The sequence below is a fragment of the Tiliqua scincoides genome, chromosome 2, assembly GCF_035046505.1.
Source record: "Tiliqua scincoides isolate rTilSci1 chromosome 2, rTilSci1.hap2, whole genome shotgun sequence".
NCBI classification, from domain to species: domain Eukaryota; kingdom Metazoa; phylum Chordata; class Lepidosauria; order Squamata; family Scincidae; genus Tiliqua; species Tiliqua scincoides.
In genome coordinates, this window is record NC_089822.1 from 50,542,108 (window position 1) to 50,561,614 (window position 19,507).

At 42.0% G+C, this 19,507-nt stretch overlaps 1 protein-coding gene across 4 annotated transcripts; it reads right to left on the reverse strand.

The window, feature by feature from the left end:
• Positions 1-2,763: 2,763 nt before the first annotated feature.
• Positions 2,764-17,291, reverse strand: CCDC112 (coiled-coil domain containing 112). Of its 4 annotated transcripts, XM_066616080.1 has the most exons (10): positions 17,228-17,291; positions 14,130-14,239; positions 13,341-13,462; positions 11,095-11,184; positions 10,430-10,505; positions 8,518-8,902; positions 4,894-5,310; positions 4,035-4,130; positions 2,987-3,105; positions 2,764-2,910 (listed from the first exon to the last, which is right to left on the reverse strand). In XM_066616080.1, the coding sequence occupies exons 1-10, from the start codon at positions 17,276-17,278 to the stop codon at positions 2,880-2,882; spliced, it is 1,497 nt and encodes a 498-aa protein (XP_066472177.1). In that variant the 5' UTR covers positions 17,279-17,291; the 3' UTR covers positions 2,764-2,879. The 4 variants fall into 4 exon arrangements, with proteins under 4 accessions (XP_066472177.1, XP_066472178.1, XP_066472179.1 ...); XM_066616081.1 differs by lacking the exon at positions 4,035-4,130; XM_066616082.1 differs by lacking the exon at positions 14,130-14,239 and having other exon boundaries at positions 17,228-17,277.
• Between the last annotated feature and the right edge of the window lie 2,216 nt (positions 17,292-19,507).

The following is a 19,507-nucleotide window of genomic DNA, read 5'->3' on the forward strand; positions in this document are numbered from 1 at the left end:
ATGATTGATATTTCTTGCTATATCATTTTGGAACCATTGGTGATTTTTAGTATATGTTCTTCAACAATAAATTCTGGATCAGCCTATTCTTTAATAGATCTTTCTCTTTGTATTGTGCCAGTTCATAACCTGTTAGAGATTCCTTATCAGTTTCATTAACCATTTCTTCCGGGGGGGGGGCAGGACTGATCACCCTCTATCCTACCCCAGGGAAATATTTAAAAATAATTCCCTTATGCAGCCCCCTGGTAAAAAACCTCTTTGCCCTATGCTTTTGGCCCTTCCAGCAGCTTTGTAGCACTTGACAGCAGCATCACTGGCAAATGATTCCAACAGCTGTCAGGTTGCTGCCATTTCTCTAGACATTGCCAGGATTTTTGTCACAATATCCTCTCTCACCATCTGGAATGGTGCAGTATTCTTTACCAGCTGTTAGACAAAAGATGCAAGAACTGCCTATGTGGAAGTTCACACAACTACACCAATAGCCTAATCCTAATTGGGCTGCCAGCAGCAGAACATGTTCTGTTGGCAGAAGTGCCAATACAGCAGCATTTATGATGAGGCCACCAGTGCACACAGCTGGTTAGGATTGGGCTGCAAATTTCATAGTACTTATGCTTCCAATATCAAAATCCACATTGACCAATCATCTGCATGATTATTTGGAAGACTGTTCCATTGTGTACAGTGAATGGGACATACTCCCAAGTTCGCATGCCTAGGATCTCTCCACAACCTATTATAAAAATACAGTAGAACCTCCAAAGTTGACCACCTCCTCAAGTTGACCTAATTTCCACAGTATGAACACACTGCATATACACTATAGGATACCAACCTCTCTATACTGACCACCTCCATAAGTTGTATCTTGACCACTTCAACCATTGCACAGAGTATTAATTTACCCTCCGAAAGTTGCCCACTGAACGCAATACTGTGGGCCTGTGTTTTGTCTGGTTTGTCCCATCCTGGAAAAGCAAGAAGTCTTCACCTGCTAGTGCGTGTGTGAAAGGGTTTTTATAGGTGGGCACACTGCACATAGCTGACAGACCTGCGCCAGCTGCTGATTGTACCTGGACATGTACCAAGTTGTGAGGGACATGAGGTTGCTTGTGCATAGTGAAGTCACTGTCCTTTCACTTTGGTTCCCATCAACAGTGCATTACTTTACACTTATATTGAAACACAACTGCTATTTTGTTGCCTATTCTCCTGATTTGGAGAGATCCTTCTGGAGCACTTCACAATCCCTTCTGGTCTTCACCACTCAGAAAAGTTTAGTGTCATCCACAAACTTGTCCACCTCCCTGCTTATCCCTGTTTTCATGTCATTTATGAAGATGTTGAAAAGCACCAGTCCCAGAAAAGATCCTTGAGGACTATTCTATTCTTGACCTCTATTCTAGTCTGAATGGGGTGGGGAATTCAGCAAACACTCCCTGTGTTTTTTAAAGCAATCCCCTCTGTTGCTAGGGCACCTGCCCCTGTGTGTGCATGAGATTCCTCCTGCTGTCTACTCTTTTCAGGCACCCATGCCCAGGTTTTATTCTCTGAATTACTGATACACTACACCTGGGTAGCCAACAACCAACTAAATCCATTTTAAGGGGAAAGGCACTTGCCCCACCCCGTGACAGGTTGGACCTGTAGTAAGCATCACAAGAGGATCTAATTGATATTTGCAATAAAACTTTTAAAAAATCCAGTCTAAATAATGGCCTTGCATTTGTTGTCCTGGGAGGTAAACATGATATTTAAATGCCTTCCCCCCCCCCCATGTTGACCACCTCCCTATGTTGACCAATTTCCTCCAGTCCCTTGGGTGGTCAATTTAAAGAGGTTCTACTGTATATATAAAACAATTCTTAACTATACATACAGCAGCATAACCAAAAAAGATATAGAAAAATCCAAGTTCTAGGAAATAAAGCTCAGTGGAAGAACATCTTCTTTTGCACGCAGAAGGTCCCAGGTTCAAATCCTGTTATCCTCAGGTTGGGCAGAGAAATATTCCTATCTGAAACACTGGAGTTTCACTGCTAGCCTGCACTGACAATATTGTCAGCACTTTGCTACATGGACAAACACTTTGATTCAACATAAGGCAGCTTCTTATGATTAAGAATGCTTAGAATGATTTCCTTCCGTTTATTACATACTACTAATCAAAACAAGAAAGAAGACTAGTTATCTGACACAAATGGGGATATCAAAAGATACATAATCAAAATTCATATAAAATTTGGCTTGGGGCAGGGAAGTGGCCAGAATTAGCACCAACTTTCCTTCACTATTAATGTCTTCATAAGAAGGGCCACCCACCTTGAGAATTCTGGTTCCCAGCAGTCGAAGTATGTATCACTTGCATGCATTTTTATGAAGATTTGAAACCAACCCAATAACCAGCCTAAGAAATAAGAATGTAACAAAATGCATTATGTAAAACACAATGCATCTACTTGTACCCCAGTCATATGACAAGAACTCCATTGCTAAATCCAAATTCCAGCAAAAGGAGAATGCAAAGGAAGAACATTTGCCTTCTCACTTGCTTGCTTGCGCTCTCTCTCTCTCTCTCTCTCTCATACAAACACACACAGAGCTACTACATGATGGAACTAACACAATGTGTTTTAATCTTTTGTATAACATAAATTTATATTTATTTAAATGTATTTAAATGTATAACAAAATTTTGTTATAATTGTTATAATTAAATGTATAACAAAAATTCATATTTACATAATTACATCCAAAACAAAATGAACATGTTTTATCCCATTGTAAATTTTTACAAAACCACACAATGATAAAATACCTAGGCAAATTACACATTTATGCATCTTCTCAAAAGGCTGTGTCCAGACCTCCAACTACAGTCCTTGTCGCCAGCTTGGGACACCCCTATAAAAGATAAGCAGGAGTAAGCAGAATGTAATTGTTTTTATTAAAATATGCAACTATCCTTTAGTTTCCTTACTTGTGTGGAATATGCAGAAGTGGTACTGATCCCTGTGGCCCAATCTCTTTTGTTCGTTCTTCCCAAACTTTGGTAGGTTTGTAGAGCCTATAAGGGTCTCGAGTTACATTAATTTCAACCTGTTAACAAGGACATTTTTATTTTTGACATTATATGCTGGCAAAGACAAACTTCAAACAGCAGCTTCAGTACTACTATGTAAAAGGTTCATTGCATACTAAGTGCCTAAGGCTCCAATGCTCACCATACTTGCTAAACATGCTTTGGTTAAGTCCCACTGTACGCAGAGGACATTGCTTGGGAGTAAATCTGTTTAGGATTGCACTGCAAGTTTTGCAACCCTAAATGCTAACCGTCAATTTCTTTTCCCTTTGACCCATTTTGTGGTGTCACTACAGCTAAGAAGAAATAAACTATTTTCCAGATATCTTCAAAGGTAGAATATAGGCATTTCCTCTTACAGAAAGGAAAAAACCATTTTGGTCAGTAGTAATTTAAACAGGAATACTAACTGATTTCAAAAATGAACTTAACAATGTTTAGTACACAAAGGAAAACTGCTGAGAATTCTATAAGTACTTTTATTTTATTATTTAAAAACAAATCTAATACAGTTTAAAATTATAACCTACTGAAACTGTTTGGCTTGTTTGAGAGTGCGCATGTATTGTATTGTGTGGGGGTTGTTCTTTGGGTGGGGGGGTCACTATGAGCTTGTAGCATTTTCTTTCTACCACAAAAAATTGGGCTGTGCAGCTCCTAAGGATAGCCTTGTGTACATCTGTTTCAATTACTACTGATTTGATCTTCTTCGCATTATTCAGAAATTAGGGTATAATAACGCCCACTACATTTCCAAAATAAACGTACAGCCCCCTTACTTGGCAAACCAGATTAGATCTTCTCTTTAAAACAACAGCTGAAGGGAAGGATCCTGTTTTCTTTTAACAGATAAGGCTGCAATCCTACGCACACTTATTTGTAACTGAACTCAGTAGGACTTCTTGGAAAATATGCAGAAGATTAGACTGCATGGTTACTATGTTACCTTCTCTCTCAGCTTAGATAATCTTTTTTCCTTTTCAGTCTTTTCATCTTCTTTTGCCTGTTTTTCTAGAATTTTAAGCTCAAGTTTATGCAGATCCTAAAGAAAAGAAAATACAATAACTTAAATATTTATTTCTAGGAATAATCATAATGCGTGTTACAGATATGCACCATTTGACAGAGATACGCTCCACAGACCCCAACATTAGGCACATCCATTGTTGCATACTTCGAGGCGCATACCTGTATACACTACAAAGCTGCTTCTTATATAATTAAAGTCAGTTGCTATTTTCTAAAAATAATCTTCTGCATGGCTCTTGCTTAAAAGTGACCAGAGCATCTAGTACAGTTCTACCCCTTCAAACACCATGGGTATGCAGAACTCTACTAATCATGAAGTTTGTAAATAATAAAATCAGTTTATTAAAATAATCAGAAGTTACCATCCTTCAATTCACTCTTCCAACTGTCCAGTGTTCTAGCTCAGTTTCTCCCTCCCCTCCTCATTTCCTCTTCCTCTCTAATCTCCTCTTCCTTTTTCAAAGAAAGCAGGAGGAGCAGTGGAGACAAGTAGGCAGGAACAGAAATGGGCATACCCTACCAATCTGCGGCCAGGGGCAATCACTTCAGTTGACCTCATGGATGGGCTAAGCCCTAGGTACCTTCAAGGAAATTTGGAGTAACACATATAGTGGGGTTCATTGAGGGAAAAGAAGACAAGCAGCTACATGTGCTCCTCTTCCAGAGCAACTGAACTGGTCCGTCTTGTCTCAACCCAGTATTATGACACTCCTTTTAATTATGTGAAAGGATACATCAAGAGCATAAATGTGCAAGAGACTAAAGAGACTACCCACTCGCTCTTGAAACTTAAGAATTTCTTCTGCTGCGGTTCTTTTCCGCTCTTCTTTTTCAGCTTCTTCCCTTCTCTCCTTTTCTAGCCTCAAGAGCTCTTCCTGCTCCTTTTTCTGCCTGGTATACTTTTCCAGCAGCAACTTCATCTGGAACTGCCGCTGCCGCTCTCTCTGCTTTCGGGTCTCCTTCTCTTCTTCCTCTTTCAGCTGCGCTGCTTGTTTCATTGCATATTCTATTGTTTTATGCCTTTTCCAGGCTTTAAGCTCTTCCAGTCGTTTTTTCCTATCTTCTTCAGCTTTTTGCTTCTGTGCTTCTTCACGCTGATGCATATTTGCTGAGAGCACTTTCTCTGGTCTCTCCTTTTGAGTCAACATTTTCTTTTTTTCCTGTTGCTTTTTCATTTTCCATTTTTTAATAGACTAGAGGATAACAATAAAAACAAATTATATTTCTGTATGCTGCCATATTAATTCTAATCCTCTGAAAGCTGAAAATATTTCAAAATTTTTTAATCTCAGATTCGATGAGACATCTGGTTAAAAACACAAGTGACAGATTCTTGACAGAAATGCATCAGAAGTTTTTTCCTTAACATATATTTGTGAATTACACATAAATGCCATTTACCATCAATTTACAAGCTCTTGCCCCCAAGGAGGGACTTCAGTGACAGCGATCTGTTTCAGTTCTGAATGACTTGATTTACAAAGGGCTACAATAGCATCTGGCATATGAGCAGCATCTTTAATAGTTAACTTGTGGCAAAATGACAGGTTCTGCCTCAACTTCATGGCCTTAAAACCTAGCCGATGCATCTCATAAACAAAAGGAGAGTCAGAGGGCTTGACTCCCAGCAGAGAACATTTTAGAGGAAGAACAACACTTACTTCTTCCTCTACTTGCTGGTTTTGCCTGTACTTTCTCCCAACTAGGTATTCTTCCCATGCTTCCCATCACACAGCTTCGATCCTAGACCTATATTGTGAAGAGGAAAAGTGGGCAGCCCAATCTTGACCTACCTGGTGCGCAGGACTGCAGCAGTGCCGGAAATGGCTGCAGCTGCATCCTGCACGCTCAGAGGGCAGCGCTGGCAACACCTTGGGAGAAAGGGACCTTTGTCCCCTTCTCCCTGGATAAGGCAAGTAGCCCCACAATGGGGCTACTCCAATTCAACAGCAACCCAAGTGTCAGTGGAGAATTAAGAGCCTCCATGTCAAGCAAGCAGCCCAACATGGAAGCTCAGGAGCCGGTGCAGTGAAGCTCCATCAGTCCTGCCTCTCTCCCACCCCACTCCCTCCTTCGGCACGCCTCCTCCCTGCCCTCTCCCCACCCTCCTTCCATCTCCCCCCGCTTCCCCCCACATCCCCACCTACCTCTCCACTGCTCAGCAGTCCGTGTGACCGCTGAGTGGCGGAGCACCAGTGCTCCACTGGCACTAGCCCAGCACTGGCTGGCACTGAACTAGCACCAGCGCTCCACCGGCACTGAGGATCACAAATGTGCCTTATGGTACATTTGTGACAGTGCATGCTGGCAGTGAGCCGGCGTGCACTGCATAGGATTGAGCTCTAAGTGCCCTCCTCCTGCCCAAAGTTTCTCTGCTGCAATCACAAACACACAAAATTCAGGCAGAATGTGTAATTGTACCTTTATGCTGCCCTGAATAAGCGGGCATTCAAATATAAAAGATTTCAGGTCAATCTGTATGTAAGAGTGCCAGCACAAACATCAAGAAGAAAGGTTTGTGCTGGAGAATGCACATTTATCTGCTGCATGTAAATGACATACCATACACTTACAGCCACTGTTTGGAACGATTTAAAGATGTCTCTGTATAGTGACAGTAACATACAGGAAGGCTTTTGTGCCCCATGAATTGCTTCATAATCCAGCTCATATTTCATTATAAAAAGAACTACGTAAATGTTAACATCTTGCAATGTCATTAATATAATGTTTTGATTAAACTTTTTGCTTTTCTAGCATTAATAACCAACTTTAAAAAAATGATAGTTAAAACAAATTTTTTAAAAAGACACAAGGCTGTATAGCCACTAGGGCCATGTAGCACCTCCTCACTCCTAGCAAGCCGGCATCATGGAAAAGGCAGAAATATGTCCACGGTGGGTGACAGCAGCTTCTGAATTCTGCTCATGCTCTATAACAGGGGTCTCCAAACCCCGTCCTGGGGGCCAGATGTGGCCCGCAGCAAGCCTCTTTCTGGCCCGCAGCCAACCTCTTGTCCCCTGAAAGCCTCTGGCCCACTCAACTGAACATGGCCAGAACTGTGCTCTGATTGGATCTGGAGGATGTTCTGAGGGCCAGAGAGGTTGAATAAATGAGCCCATTCATTCATTTATTCACTCATCTAAATTCCATCTCCAATTTATTTATTTAAATTTTATATTTAAATTTTTTTTCCGGCCCTCAACACCACACTAGATATCTGATGCGGCCCTCTGGCAAAAATGTCTGGAGACCCCTGCTCTATAAGAAGAATAGCCAGGGCACAGTGGCAACCTAAATGGATGGAACTACAGCATGGGTACATGCGGTCAAGAAAGGGTTGTAAATGGATACAGGGAAAGCAGCCACCTCAACAACCTTGTAAGAGGCAGGAGGGGGTCAGAGAACAAAAGGCAGCAAAGAGATAGGGCTGCAACATCAACTGGTCCATCAGCTGCACCAGGCACATTAGGTGTTAATTCTATCTTACCAGAAACAAACATCTCTACCTGTAGTCTAAAGGTAGAGCTGCGCAGAGGAGCAGGAAATGATCCTGACCTGTGGGAAAATGTCTCAGCCCAGCCGAACTCCAAGTTCTCATAATGACTATCACAGACACATGAGCATTTCACAAGGGAGCTGTGATCTCTGAGGATACAGAGTTAGGGTAAAGAAGATAGTTGACAGAAAGTGGCCAGCATCATTCCCCACAATACTCAATTAAGTGAGTGCCAATCAAGATTTTGGTGATGGCAAGAACATAGTAATATGGTCTCCTGATAGAGCAACACTGCTTAGGAAATTTCAGTTTATCAGTTAAAGCAGCGGTTTTCAAACTTTCAGGGAGAGTTTGAGTCGCTCTAAGTTCTTGCGGGGTTGGGGGGAGGCGGCAGGGGGAAGGCGGCCGGGGCCTTGCGTGCACTTACCCAAGCCTCCTGCAGCCTCCAAGAGGTGCGGGGAGCCCTGGGCAACCTTCTGCAGGGCTCCCCACAGCTTCAGAAGTGAAAGTGGAGCAATCGCACTCCACTTCCACTTTAGCGGAGTGCAATTGCTCCACTTTAGCTTTCAAAGCTGCGGGGAGTCCTGCAGAAGGTTGCGTAGGGCTCCCTGCACCCCAGGGAGGCTGCAGGAGGCTCAGGTAAGTTCACCCAAGCCATTGTAGCTCCCCTGAGTAGCGTGATCCTGGAGATTGCGCTGCTGCCTCCTCCCTGCCTCCTGGCTGCCCCCGCCCCTTAAGGGGGCAGAGGCCAGGGCCCACAGGCTGGGGTGTCTTGACACCCCATTCTGAAAAGCCCTAAGTTAAAGAGCAAAACTCATTGACTGAAACAGAGCTAGAGGTGCAAGTAAGAAAAGGTTATGCATGCACTTAGAAATAGACACACTTACCAAACTTCTCTTACCTCCTTTTTTTGTGCCTCTAAAATTAGATATTCCTGATACCATTTCTCATGTTGCTGAATGTCCTCTCTCGTTCTGTCAGTGAAACAATCCAGGGCTTCATCTATACATGAAGGTTTCCCTTTATGCTTTCTCCACAGTCTCAAAAAAACTTGATGATCAAATTCATCCCAACCTCCTTGTCTCCCTCCTGTCTTCTGAAGGAATCTTTCCAGCTTAAGTACTTCACCAGGCAGATTATTTTGAATTTCCTTATCCAAGGGGACTTTGTCTTGCTTTAAAATTCTTTCTGTTGGCAAAGTACCTAATGCCCACATCTCAATTTTTTTCTCCAAGGCATTAAGGTCATTAGTAGCAGTCTTCTCCTCTCTCATAAGCTCCTCATATCTGAAATAAATAAAAACCAATTAAACTAGCAACCATTGGGTGCCCTTCAGGGAGAAAAGCGGAATACAAATCTAATAAATAAATAAATTAGCAAAATAATTAACCCACAACCCTATGGCTGGAATCCAAAGCAGCTCACAACTCATTCTGTGTTTCCAAGGACTTTTGTTGTGCAAACAGAATTCCCATGCTGCATCAAGAAAAGTGTTTGAATCCGAGAATATTTCCAAAAGCAGTTTAGGAACATAGGATTCTGCCTTCTATCAACCATTAGTCACACTATTCAGTATCATCAATAGTAACTAGCAGCGGCTCTCCCAATGCTTCAGATGAAATTTTTCTCTGTTTTATCTGGAAATACCCAGCATTGAAACTGGAACCTTTTACACATAAAGCAGATGCTCCTAGTAAGCCAGCCATGGGGTCTGCTGTTCAAAGTCAAAATTCCCACAAGGGGTACTCCAGATTTTGAATACTTTTAACATAGATCATACTAATAAATAATAATAACTAGGTATTTATATACCGCCTTTCTGGTCATTGGATTACTCCTCTGACTTTATTCAATGCAGTTTACATAGGCAGGCATTTCCAAATCCCTCAAGGGGATTTTTACAAACATAGAGGTTCTCTCTTTCAAGAACCAACAACATTTCAGAATGGATCTTCCTGGTTTGGTCTCACTTCTGGCCTCCAGTTCTCCCACGCAGGCTGACAAGCAGCTCCATCTCTCACATGGAGGGCAGCCAAAAAGCTTCTTGCTCACACCAAGAGCAGGTGGAATCACTCAGCTTGGCAGCTGCTTCAAGGTCTCATTCTCAGCCGTTCAGGGAGCTGCCGGTGTTCTCGAACTGGCGACCTTCTAATGTTATCTTCGGGCTAACGGAGGCTCTACCCTCTAGACCAGACCTCCTGCCTGTCATTGGATCCAAGCCAACAGTAGCAAGCTTCTGAAATATTCCATTTTCAGACAGTATTTACTCCAAAAACAACTGTTAAATATATGCATATTTTTTTTACAAGTTCATATCTTACCACCTATTAGCAAACTCAGGTCTTGAGTGAGGGTCAGATGGTCAGATGGTTGGCAAAATGCAACCAACCACAAAGAAAACTGGTTTCTGGAAACTAATTGAATTTCTGAGGTTTGCAGAAGCTAGGAATTTTCAAAAACAAAATCTCCAAAGGAAGGAATGAAACCCAAAAAGATTTTACTTCCTGGAGAGCCTGTTAAGGAGAGAAAGTTTAATGTTGGGTCTGTGACCATAAATAAAGAATGATGATGAGAGAAAGTTTGAATTTCCAGAGAGAACTTTATAGTGCTTGGAAAAATCAGGCAAGAGATGAGTATTTATTTTCACCGTAACAATGCATTTGAAATATACTGGAGAGGAGGCAAGATTGGAGAGTCTTTTGAAAGAGAAATGGAAAATGTGAGACATAACAGCTGCTGCTTCAGAATTAGTATTTTGCAAACAACTGCCATGTTAATGACAATCAGAATTTAAACAAGAGCACATAGCATACATTTGCCGTTGTTCTTCTTTAAAAGTGTTAATTGCTGTTTCAACTTCTTCCATAATTTCTCTAAGTCCGTCAACAACTACAAAATGGAGAAAAGTATAATGTTTACAGATTACTGTAGAGAAGTTCAAACATGGAAAATATTATAGAAAATGTCACATGTATTTTAAAATAACCAAAATTAAAAAATTGTTAATTAGAGTACAGCAGATAATTCTGCTTACACAAATATCCCATACAATGCTTAACATCCTTCTGTATCTACTCACTAAATTAATGCCAATAAGAGCTATGCAATCCTTGAAAGAATAAGCCTGTCATATTATTATTAGAAATATCCAAATGTGACTTCCATTCAAGTTATAGTAATTCCATCCATCACATTTAAACTGAAATTAATACAAATTAGCAACCTTTATTGAAAACAGCAAGCTGAAAATCTCCTGCATTTGTAAATTACAGTCAAAGGAAATATTTGAATGTTGGGCTGCAGGTCTGATCATTTAACTGAGGTCAACTGAGCCAGCAATGTAAACCCTGACAGATTTATAGGCTAGAGAAATGACAAGAGAACACTCTAGCGTTAACACAGCTGTCAGTCTGAAACATAATTACTCAATAAAATTAGAGGGATTTTTCTTTCTAGCAAATAAATTATTAAGCCTTACATTCTGGTGTTGGCTTCACATCTTTTAATTGCCGTTGGAGTCCTTGAACATTATTATGAATTTTTGCCAGTTTCTGCTGGATTTTAGTTTCTATGGTAGAAAACAAAAATATTAAGTTTTCATTTTAAACAGCTTCTAGTTTCCTAGATGTTCTAAACAGGACTTTTCACAAAAAGTCGTACATTATGCACATCATATACATTTCTCTCCCAATCACCTTGTATATCAGTTTCATCCTCTTTCACAGTTTGCATTAATAGACCTCAGCTCACCTGAGAGACAATCCCATGCTTTCCTTCACACTGCACCTTACAATCCTTGCTATTTTAAATTCCATACAAAATCCCATTTTTATCACAAAACAGAGGATTTGCTCAGTAATAGACCACATGCTTTGTGCACAGAAGGTCTTTGGTTCAATATCCAGCACCTCCACATACGGCAGAGAAAATTGTTCTCTATAACCCAGGAGATTGCTGCCACTTGGTGTCAACCTCAGAATAATAGTCTGAATTGGTATAAGAAAGTAGCCTATGTTCCTAATTCATACTTGTCATTAAAAATTCACACATGCCTAAGGGCCAAATCCTATCCAACTTTCCAGCCCTGGTGTAGCCGTGCCAATGGAATGTGCACTGCATCCTGTGGTGGGACGCCAGTTACAGAGGTCTCCACAAGGTAAGGGAATGTTTGTCTCCCTGCCTTAGGGCTGCATTGCAGCTGTACTGGCACTGGAAAGCTGGTTAGGATTAGGCCCTAAAGCATCATTCTGCTACTATCATACGACCATCTTTGATGTCCTCTCTTCCCTTTTATTTTGACCCTGACAAATTGCTTTCCATTTTTCGTATTTTTTACATTCTGTTGAACATGAGTAAAATCTATCAGGTTCCAAGGGTTGTCTTCTGGTCTCACTAGTTGATTAAAAGTACTATATACACCATTTCCAATTACATCATGTTCCTGGAAAAACCAAATGTAGCCTTTTAAAAATATTTGCACTTTAACCCTAAACCCAGGAAAGATAAAATACGAACAATGACAAAAATGAAGTCCTAAGAAATTGTCCATGATAAAGCTCAATTCTAGAAATATTTACAGGACACAATTCTGAGAATGAGTTGGGTCAGCAAGTCGGCCTTGCACCAGCCCAGAAGGGTCGCAAATGTGCTGCAAAGCACATTTGTGCCTCCTCAGGAATAAGCTGCATCGGCACACAAAGGTGCGCTGACACACGGAGGCTGAATCCAGCCTCTGTGGCAGCTTACTCCATGAGCCTTGCACTAGCCCGGCTGGGCCAACGCAAGGCTTTTGGATGGGCAGGAGGGAGATGTTCCTGGGCGCCTCAGTGCGGGCGGGTGGGGAGCGGGAGTGGGGCTGGCATCCAGCAGTTACGCCAGATCCCAACTCCGTTTCCGGGGAGAATGGAGTGGCTTGAAGCTGCTCCGTTCTCCTCAGGCTTGTGCTACCTCACAAGGTGGTGCAAGTCTGAGGAAGACCCATTGGCGCCTTACCCAGGGAAAAGGGGAAAAGTTTCCCCTTGCCTCTGGCTGAGCTGCCTTGGGCCCCTATCCTGCGCTGGATACAGCGCAAGCCTCTTGGCTTGTCTGTTCCAGCGCAGGGTAAGATTGCACCCTAAGTTCAAAAAGCTTTGTCCCAAGTAACTGTGCATAGCTTTTTGTCAAAATACTGCTACACTTTACAAAAATTCTCAGTAATCTACAACTTTTGCAAAACAATGGAGTAGCAGTTATACTTTTCCTTCATCTGGAGCAAGGAAACAGTGGATATTACTCTTGGGCTGCAATCCCATACGCACTTACCTGAGAGTACATCCTATTAAATTCAACGAGACTTGCTTCTTAGACATGCATAGGATTGCATGGTCAGTGTTTAAACTACATTATATTTTCTTCTGGGTTCCAATCCTAAAACACACTTGTGAATACAAGGGAGGAAGCCCCACTAAATACAGTAGGTGCTCTTTCTGAGAAAATCTCATATAAGTAGTACCGTGCTGCAAGTCACTGTGTGTTACATCTGGATGTTTAAATACTGAAGCATGCTTAGGTATCTTTTAAAGGATAGTGGGTAGAAAGTCATTCTTTAAAATTCTTTAACAAAAATTATACACACTGAAAATATAGTATCTGTTTTCTCATTTCAGAGACTTATAATGGAGCAGGAAGCCCTTCAATATCAAAATGCTACATTAATAAATATAAATAAGAAAAACAGGATTTTACTTTCTGCTTTTTGGTTTTTAGTCAGTTTATATTCCAATTCTTCCAGAGTGCTGTACTCCATCCTAAAATCACTTTTCTTGTTGAAGAGAAGGTTATTTTTATCCTTTTCAATATTCAGGAGCCTGAGAGGAAAAGGCTTGATTTTAGAAAGTTTTTAACAAATTGAATGCTACTTAATATCAATTAAAGCAATGACTGATATTATTGTCTCCTTGCAACATATACTGAAAAGTTCACTATCATATTTTCAGTTAAAGGGTACTCGTATATAAATCAGAAACAATAAATACTTTTAATATTTAGCAAGTCTGTATTCTATTAAGTACTCCAATATTTGTTCAAAGAGAAGATATTCCTAATTTTTAGATAGATGTTCTATTCTTATTGAATTAAGTAGGACACATCTGAATAAGCATGGATAAGATTGGGCTGCATATTTTTGAAAACTTGTATAAACCCTCAGGGGGGGAGTCACCAAGTCACAATAGCATTGAACAGTTAAGGGTACAAGCCTAACCAGGCCTACTCAGAAGTAAGTCCTATTTTGCTCAATGGGGCTTACTCTCAGGAAAGTGTGGTTAGGATTGCAGCCTAATTGTGTTTAATTGTAAACATACAGTCACCTGCATTTAACAAGAACATTAATCCACATGTATTCCAAAGCACCAATGCTTCTTCATATAACCTCTGACAAAATAATTCAACTTTTGCTTTGTTACAACAACAGTATTACTTTAAGCATTTCTTTATCGTTTTCATAGCTTGTGTCATTACAAAATCAAAACTTACTCATGTTTGAGTTTTTGTCCTGTTCTTATAAATTCCATTTTCTTTAATTGATCAGTTTTAATCTTCCCATTTTGAACATGCTGGCCAAGACCTATAAAACAGCTGAAGTTCTGCACCCAGAACACAACAGCAAGAATTGTTTTAATCAGAAACACTATATTTACTATTTAAACAATAGGGAAAACACACACAACTGAAAGGTTAAATGTAGCCTAAATTAATTATATTTCACACTAATATTGTTCATTTTAATGACATCATAACATAAAAATAGAGTGAGAGAAGAGATTCTGAAGCAATATACTGTACTAAAATATCCTAAAACATCTGAGATGTCCTCAGAAGACCTCTCATTACAAGCTGCTCAAGATTCTCTCATTCCCTAGATGCTGTGGGAGAGCAAGATCCATTCTCTAACAAGGCATTTGGCAATGAAGCAGCAGAACATTCAGAAAACCCACTGAGATCCATGCCAGGGCCTCTGAGAAGAATTTTATCAGGGGGTACAAAATTTATTTTGGGCCCCTTCCCAAAAGAGGGGCAAAACAGGGAAGGGGGAGGGTGGCAACAGACAGAATAGTCTTTGGAGTCCAGGTCTACTGGACTTCCTTATGCTAAGCCCAGGTCTACCAGCTTGCATGGTGTCAGCAGCCAGATATATGGAAAACCTAACACACTCCTAAGTCTCTCTAAAATCTTTTAAATATAAAAAATCATTGCAGAAAGCATCATCCCATTGAGGCTCACACCAGAATGGAAAATGTGTATCAGAACTGCAGCCGTGTCCTTGAGCTCCTATACACCCCTTCATGGTAAGCGAATCCACAAGCCAAAGAGCTATTGTAGCTGGCCAGTTTCCTCCCAGATTTGACACTGTGTTGTGCAGTATCATGTATTCATTTGTTGGCCCAGCAGATGTGGCTTGCAGTACCAGCCACTGCCATGCGCCCACAGTAATGCCCCCAGCATTCTGCAGGGGCAGCAAGTACAGGTGAGATAGGAAAATGTAAGATCCCAGGACATTTCTGGGCTCCCTCCTTTGGGTCCTGGGCCCCCTTTTTAACCCTGGGCCCAGGTACAAATTATCCCCTTTGCAAGGGGCCCAGGACCCCTCTCATGGGCCCTGATCTCCACAAAGATGCACTATTCTCTTCTTCACTGTGAGAAGGCTGTGGTGTGCAATGAGATTTCTGCAGCAGAAAAAAGAATGGGACAGTCCCCTGCATCTGCAGAAACTTCTGAATTGGTGGAGGTCTTACAGATGTAAGGAGGGGGGGTATATTCCTTCAGTGCATTCAGACGCAGTCTTCCGCTACAAGGGGCACACCTAGGGGCCAACTCCAATTGGATTGTGTCTCTCCCATGAATTTTGCTTTTTGAGCCTCACTGTGACATTGGTTCCCCTCCATGGTATCTACCAGTAGTTCCCAACCTGGGGAACTCATACAGGACCTTTAGGAGTACTTGAAAATGAATCGAATAATAATGGAAATAGGCAGGTAGTACCCCAGAATGCCTTGCAGAGCAGGAAAGTAGCTGGCTGGCTGCGAAAGCCCCACCAATAGCTAGTTTTTGGTCATCAATTCATGTATGAAACAGTGATTAAAAACCAGCGCAGTAAAAAAGCTGAAACATAATGCAGAAAGTGATCAATCACCAAGAATTTCTCAGGCAGGATGACCAGATGTCTTCTTTTTCCAGAACGTATTCTCTTTTTTAAGTCTTGTGTCCTGGAAAAAAAAACTTCAATGTCCTCCTTTCCCCTGTAGGCAGGCAGCGCATAGCCTTCTTGGAATTAATAACTCATATGTAATAAATTATATGCAATATAGTTTTAAATTTAATAAGCAATCTAGGGTACAATCCTAACCCCTTATGTCAGTGCTTTCCAGCACTGGCATAGCAGTGCCAATGGGTCATGTGCCACATCCTGCAGTTGGGTGTCACTCATGGAGGCCTCCTCAAAGGAAGGGAATGTTTGTTCCCTTACCTCAGAGCTGCATTGCCCTTAGGTCAGTGCTGGAAAGTACTGACATATAAGTGGTTAGGATTGCACCCTTAGTGTTTCAATTAACCACATGAAATCAATACACAACTGTTTTTAGCTTTTATTTTTGACATGTCATACATGCTTTCTTGGACGTCCTACATTTTGGGGTGCCTTGCCCTCTTTTGGGGTTATGACATCTGGTCACCCTAAATAAATCCCATTCTGTTCAATGGTGCTTACTCCCAGGTAAGTGCGCATAGGTAAGATTGCAGCCTTAGGGACCAATCCTATCCAACTTTCCAGTGCTGGTGCAGCCACATTTGGTGCCAAACAGTTGAGGCAAAACAGTACAAAGGCACAGTCTTCAGTTCCTTAGACAAGTAAAAAGAGAAAATGCTGTGATGATTACAGGAAGTGTGGGTTTTCATGTATAGGATACAAGGCCTTATTATTAATATTAATTGCAGGCATTTTGCTAACATGAAGGGTACAGTTTATGGAAATGGGCTGCGCTGCCAAGGGGTACGCAGGGGGAAAAAAGGTTGGGAACCACTGGTAGGTACAATCACGTTGTCCAGCTACTTCTTGCATCCAGTGAGGTAGGGCTGTATGCATGCTGAGGGCCCAAGCCTGTCCAACTTTCCAGCACCGGTGCAGCCGCAACGCAGCCCCAAGGTAAGGGAAGAAATGTCCCCTGACCTTGAAGAGCCCTCTGTGACTACCTCCCCACCACACACCCTACTGGCATGGCACTGGAAAACTGGATAGGACTGAGCCCTAAGAGCACAGCCTATGCGTGTCTACTCAGAAGGAAGCCCCACTAAGTTCAGTGGAGCTTACTCTCAGGAAGGCACGTACAGGACTGCAGCCCTATGTCCCAGCGAACGTGTGAATGAACTACACTTGTATGCCTCTGCGTGCTCAGGCAGCCCTCCCTTGGAGGCTGGAAGGCAAGGCTGCTCTGGTTGCCCCCCACCTACAGAGCCCCCCAGGGCTGGTCCAACCTGGGTCTCCTCCCTCCCGTTCCAAGAAGCCCAGCGACGGCGAAGCCCCCGCCCCCGAGCCACGGCTACTTTGGGGACTAGAGGCGCAGGTGGGCGAATGTTACCTGGCGCTGCCTGGTTACCTCCACAGGCGCGACCGTTGCTAAGTCGGCCATCTTCGAGACCGGCCAAGGGGGCGGGGCCAAGAAACGCCGCTCACTCGTCCCAAGGACTGCGTGATAGGCTGTGACATCACGGCGGGGCGGGGTAAGGTTCTTGCGCGTGCCAGTCGGGGCGTTCTGCGCATGCGCTTGTTGGGTGGGCGCTTGTTGCAAGCATTGATGCTAGTGGGGGGGCAAGTCGGAATGAGACCTGATGCCTTTGGGAAAAGGTGGGTGACTTTAGAGTGCAAGCCTAGTCGGAAGTAAGACCCATTGTGTTCAGTGGGGCTTACTCCCTAGGAAGTGTTTTCAGCAATGGTTCCCAAACCTTTTAGCACCGGGACCCACAACACTCTTACCGGGACCCACCTAGGTTTGTGACACTTAAGAAAAAAATCTGGAAATTATTTATTTATAAGTAATAATACCCTCCCCCAAAAGATGCTCAAACGTTTATCTCCCTATATTTTCACATGCTTGCAAACTGCAGGAGCTCAGTTTGCAAGGAGCAGGGCAATTAGCAGCTATGTGGTTTTTTAAATAGGCTACTACCAAAAACTGGGTCACAACCCACCAGTGGGTCCCAACCAGGGTAAACAGGCATCCTCTTTTTCAGCCTTATGTCCTGGAAAAGAACTTCAATGCCTTCTTGGAATTAACAAACTACGGCTGCAATCCTAACCCCACATTCCTGAGAATAAGCCCCATTGAACAAAATAGGACTTACTTCTGAGTAGACCTGGTTAGGCTTGTGCCCTTTGTGTAATAAGTTATATATAATATAGCTTTAAATTTAATGATAAGTAATATAGTGTTTCAGTTAACCACATGGAATCAATGCATGAGTGTTTTTAGCTTTTATTTTGTCATGTCTTACATTTTTCTTGAATGTCCTACATTTTGGGGTGCCTTGTCCTCTTTTGCAGTTAAAACATCAGGTCACCCTGGTCCCAACCCACAGTTTGGGAACCACTGGTATATAGGATTGCCACCTTTAATAAGGACAACTAAAGATAAAACCTGTCTTCATGCATATGCTGAAATTGATTGTAGTCCAAAATGCAACTTATTATGCAACATTAAATAGGTTAGTTTTAAGTGCTGCAAGAGCCTGCACTGTTTCTGCTTAGGGTGACCAGATTTAAAGCAGGACAGAGTGGCTATATCTTTAACTGTTGTATAGAAAAGGGAATTTTGACAAGTGCAGCTCAACATAGAAGGTTTAAAAAGCTGCACCTGCCAAAATTCCCTCCTCTACACAATGGTTAAAGGTAGAGGCACTCTACCCCACTTTGTATCTGATCACCCTATTGCTGCAACAGACTTACATGGTGACCTACCTGAAAGCAATTTATAGATTACACTGTGTGTGGCAGGGCAGGGCAACATTTTGATACCTATATTTAATTGTAAAGTGATTGGCATTCAGATGAATACTTGAAGTGCCATTCAGTGCTGTAGTGAAAAATGTTGAAATGCAGAAGCTTGTCATGATAAACTCCTGTAAGACTACTGTATATAATTTTAAAAATCAACTTTTAAATTTCTTATCAGAAGAATTTTTCTTCTGCTGCCACTTATGCCTACTTTGAAACTTATTGTGTTGCAAGGTGCAAAAACCAAGATGTTACAAGGGATCCTAGATGTTGCAAGAGATCTCAGATATTGCACTGTAATCCCAGGTACCAAAGCAAACTCAGTCAACAGTGGTGATCAAATCCAGGCCTTTATTGTAAATCCATCAGCAAAAGGTGGTAAATCCATTCACGTCTCCAAAGGAGACTGCATGCATCAGAAATGGGGAGAAGAGAAGCCCCAAAAGAGACTGCTTGCACCGGAAGTGGGGAGAAGAGAAGCGTGTAACGCCCCCTTTAGCTAACTTTTATTACAATCTGGGGTTCCCTCCTTGAAACACATTCATGGAGATAATCCATTGGTCCTTTACACATCACCAGTTGTTCTAGATTGCGCAGTCTTAAGCATACATCATAGACAATTCATATACCCCCAGCAGTTAGCCAATGGCACTGCACGCACAAGTTATCTCACTTCATAACCATCATATGACTTACTGTGGCCTTTGTGTGCAGCCCGTGAAATGCAACATACTTGCTATTGACGTCACAGTGTGTGTGTTCATCTAAAAACTGCTGCGAAATGATTTTCTGTGGGAATCTGACCTTTGCAATGTGTTAATCCGGAAATGCTTTGCTGTGAACCTGGAAATAGCTTTTGATATGTTGT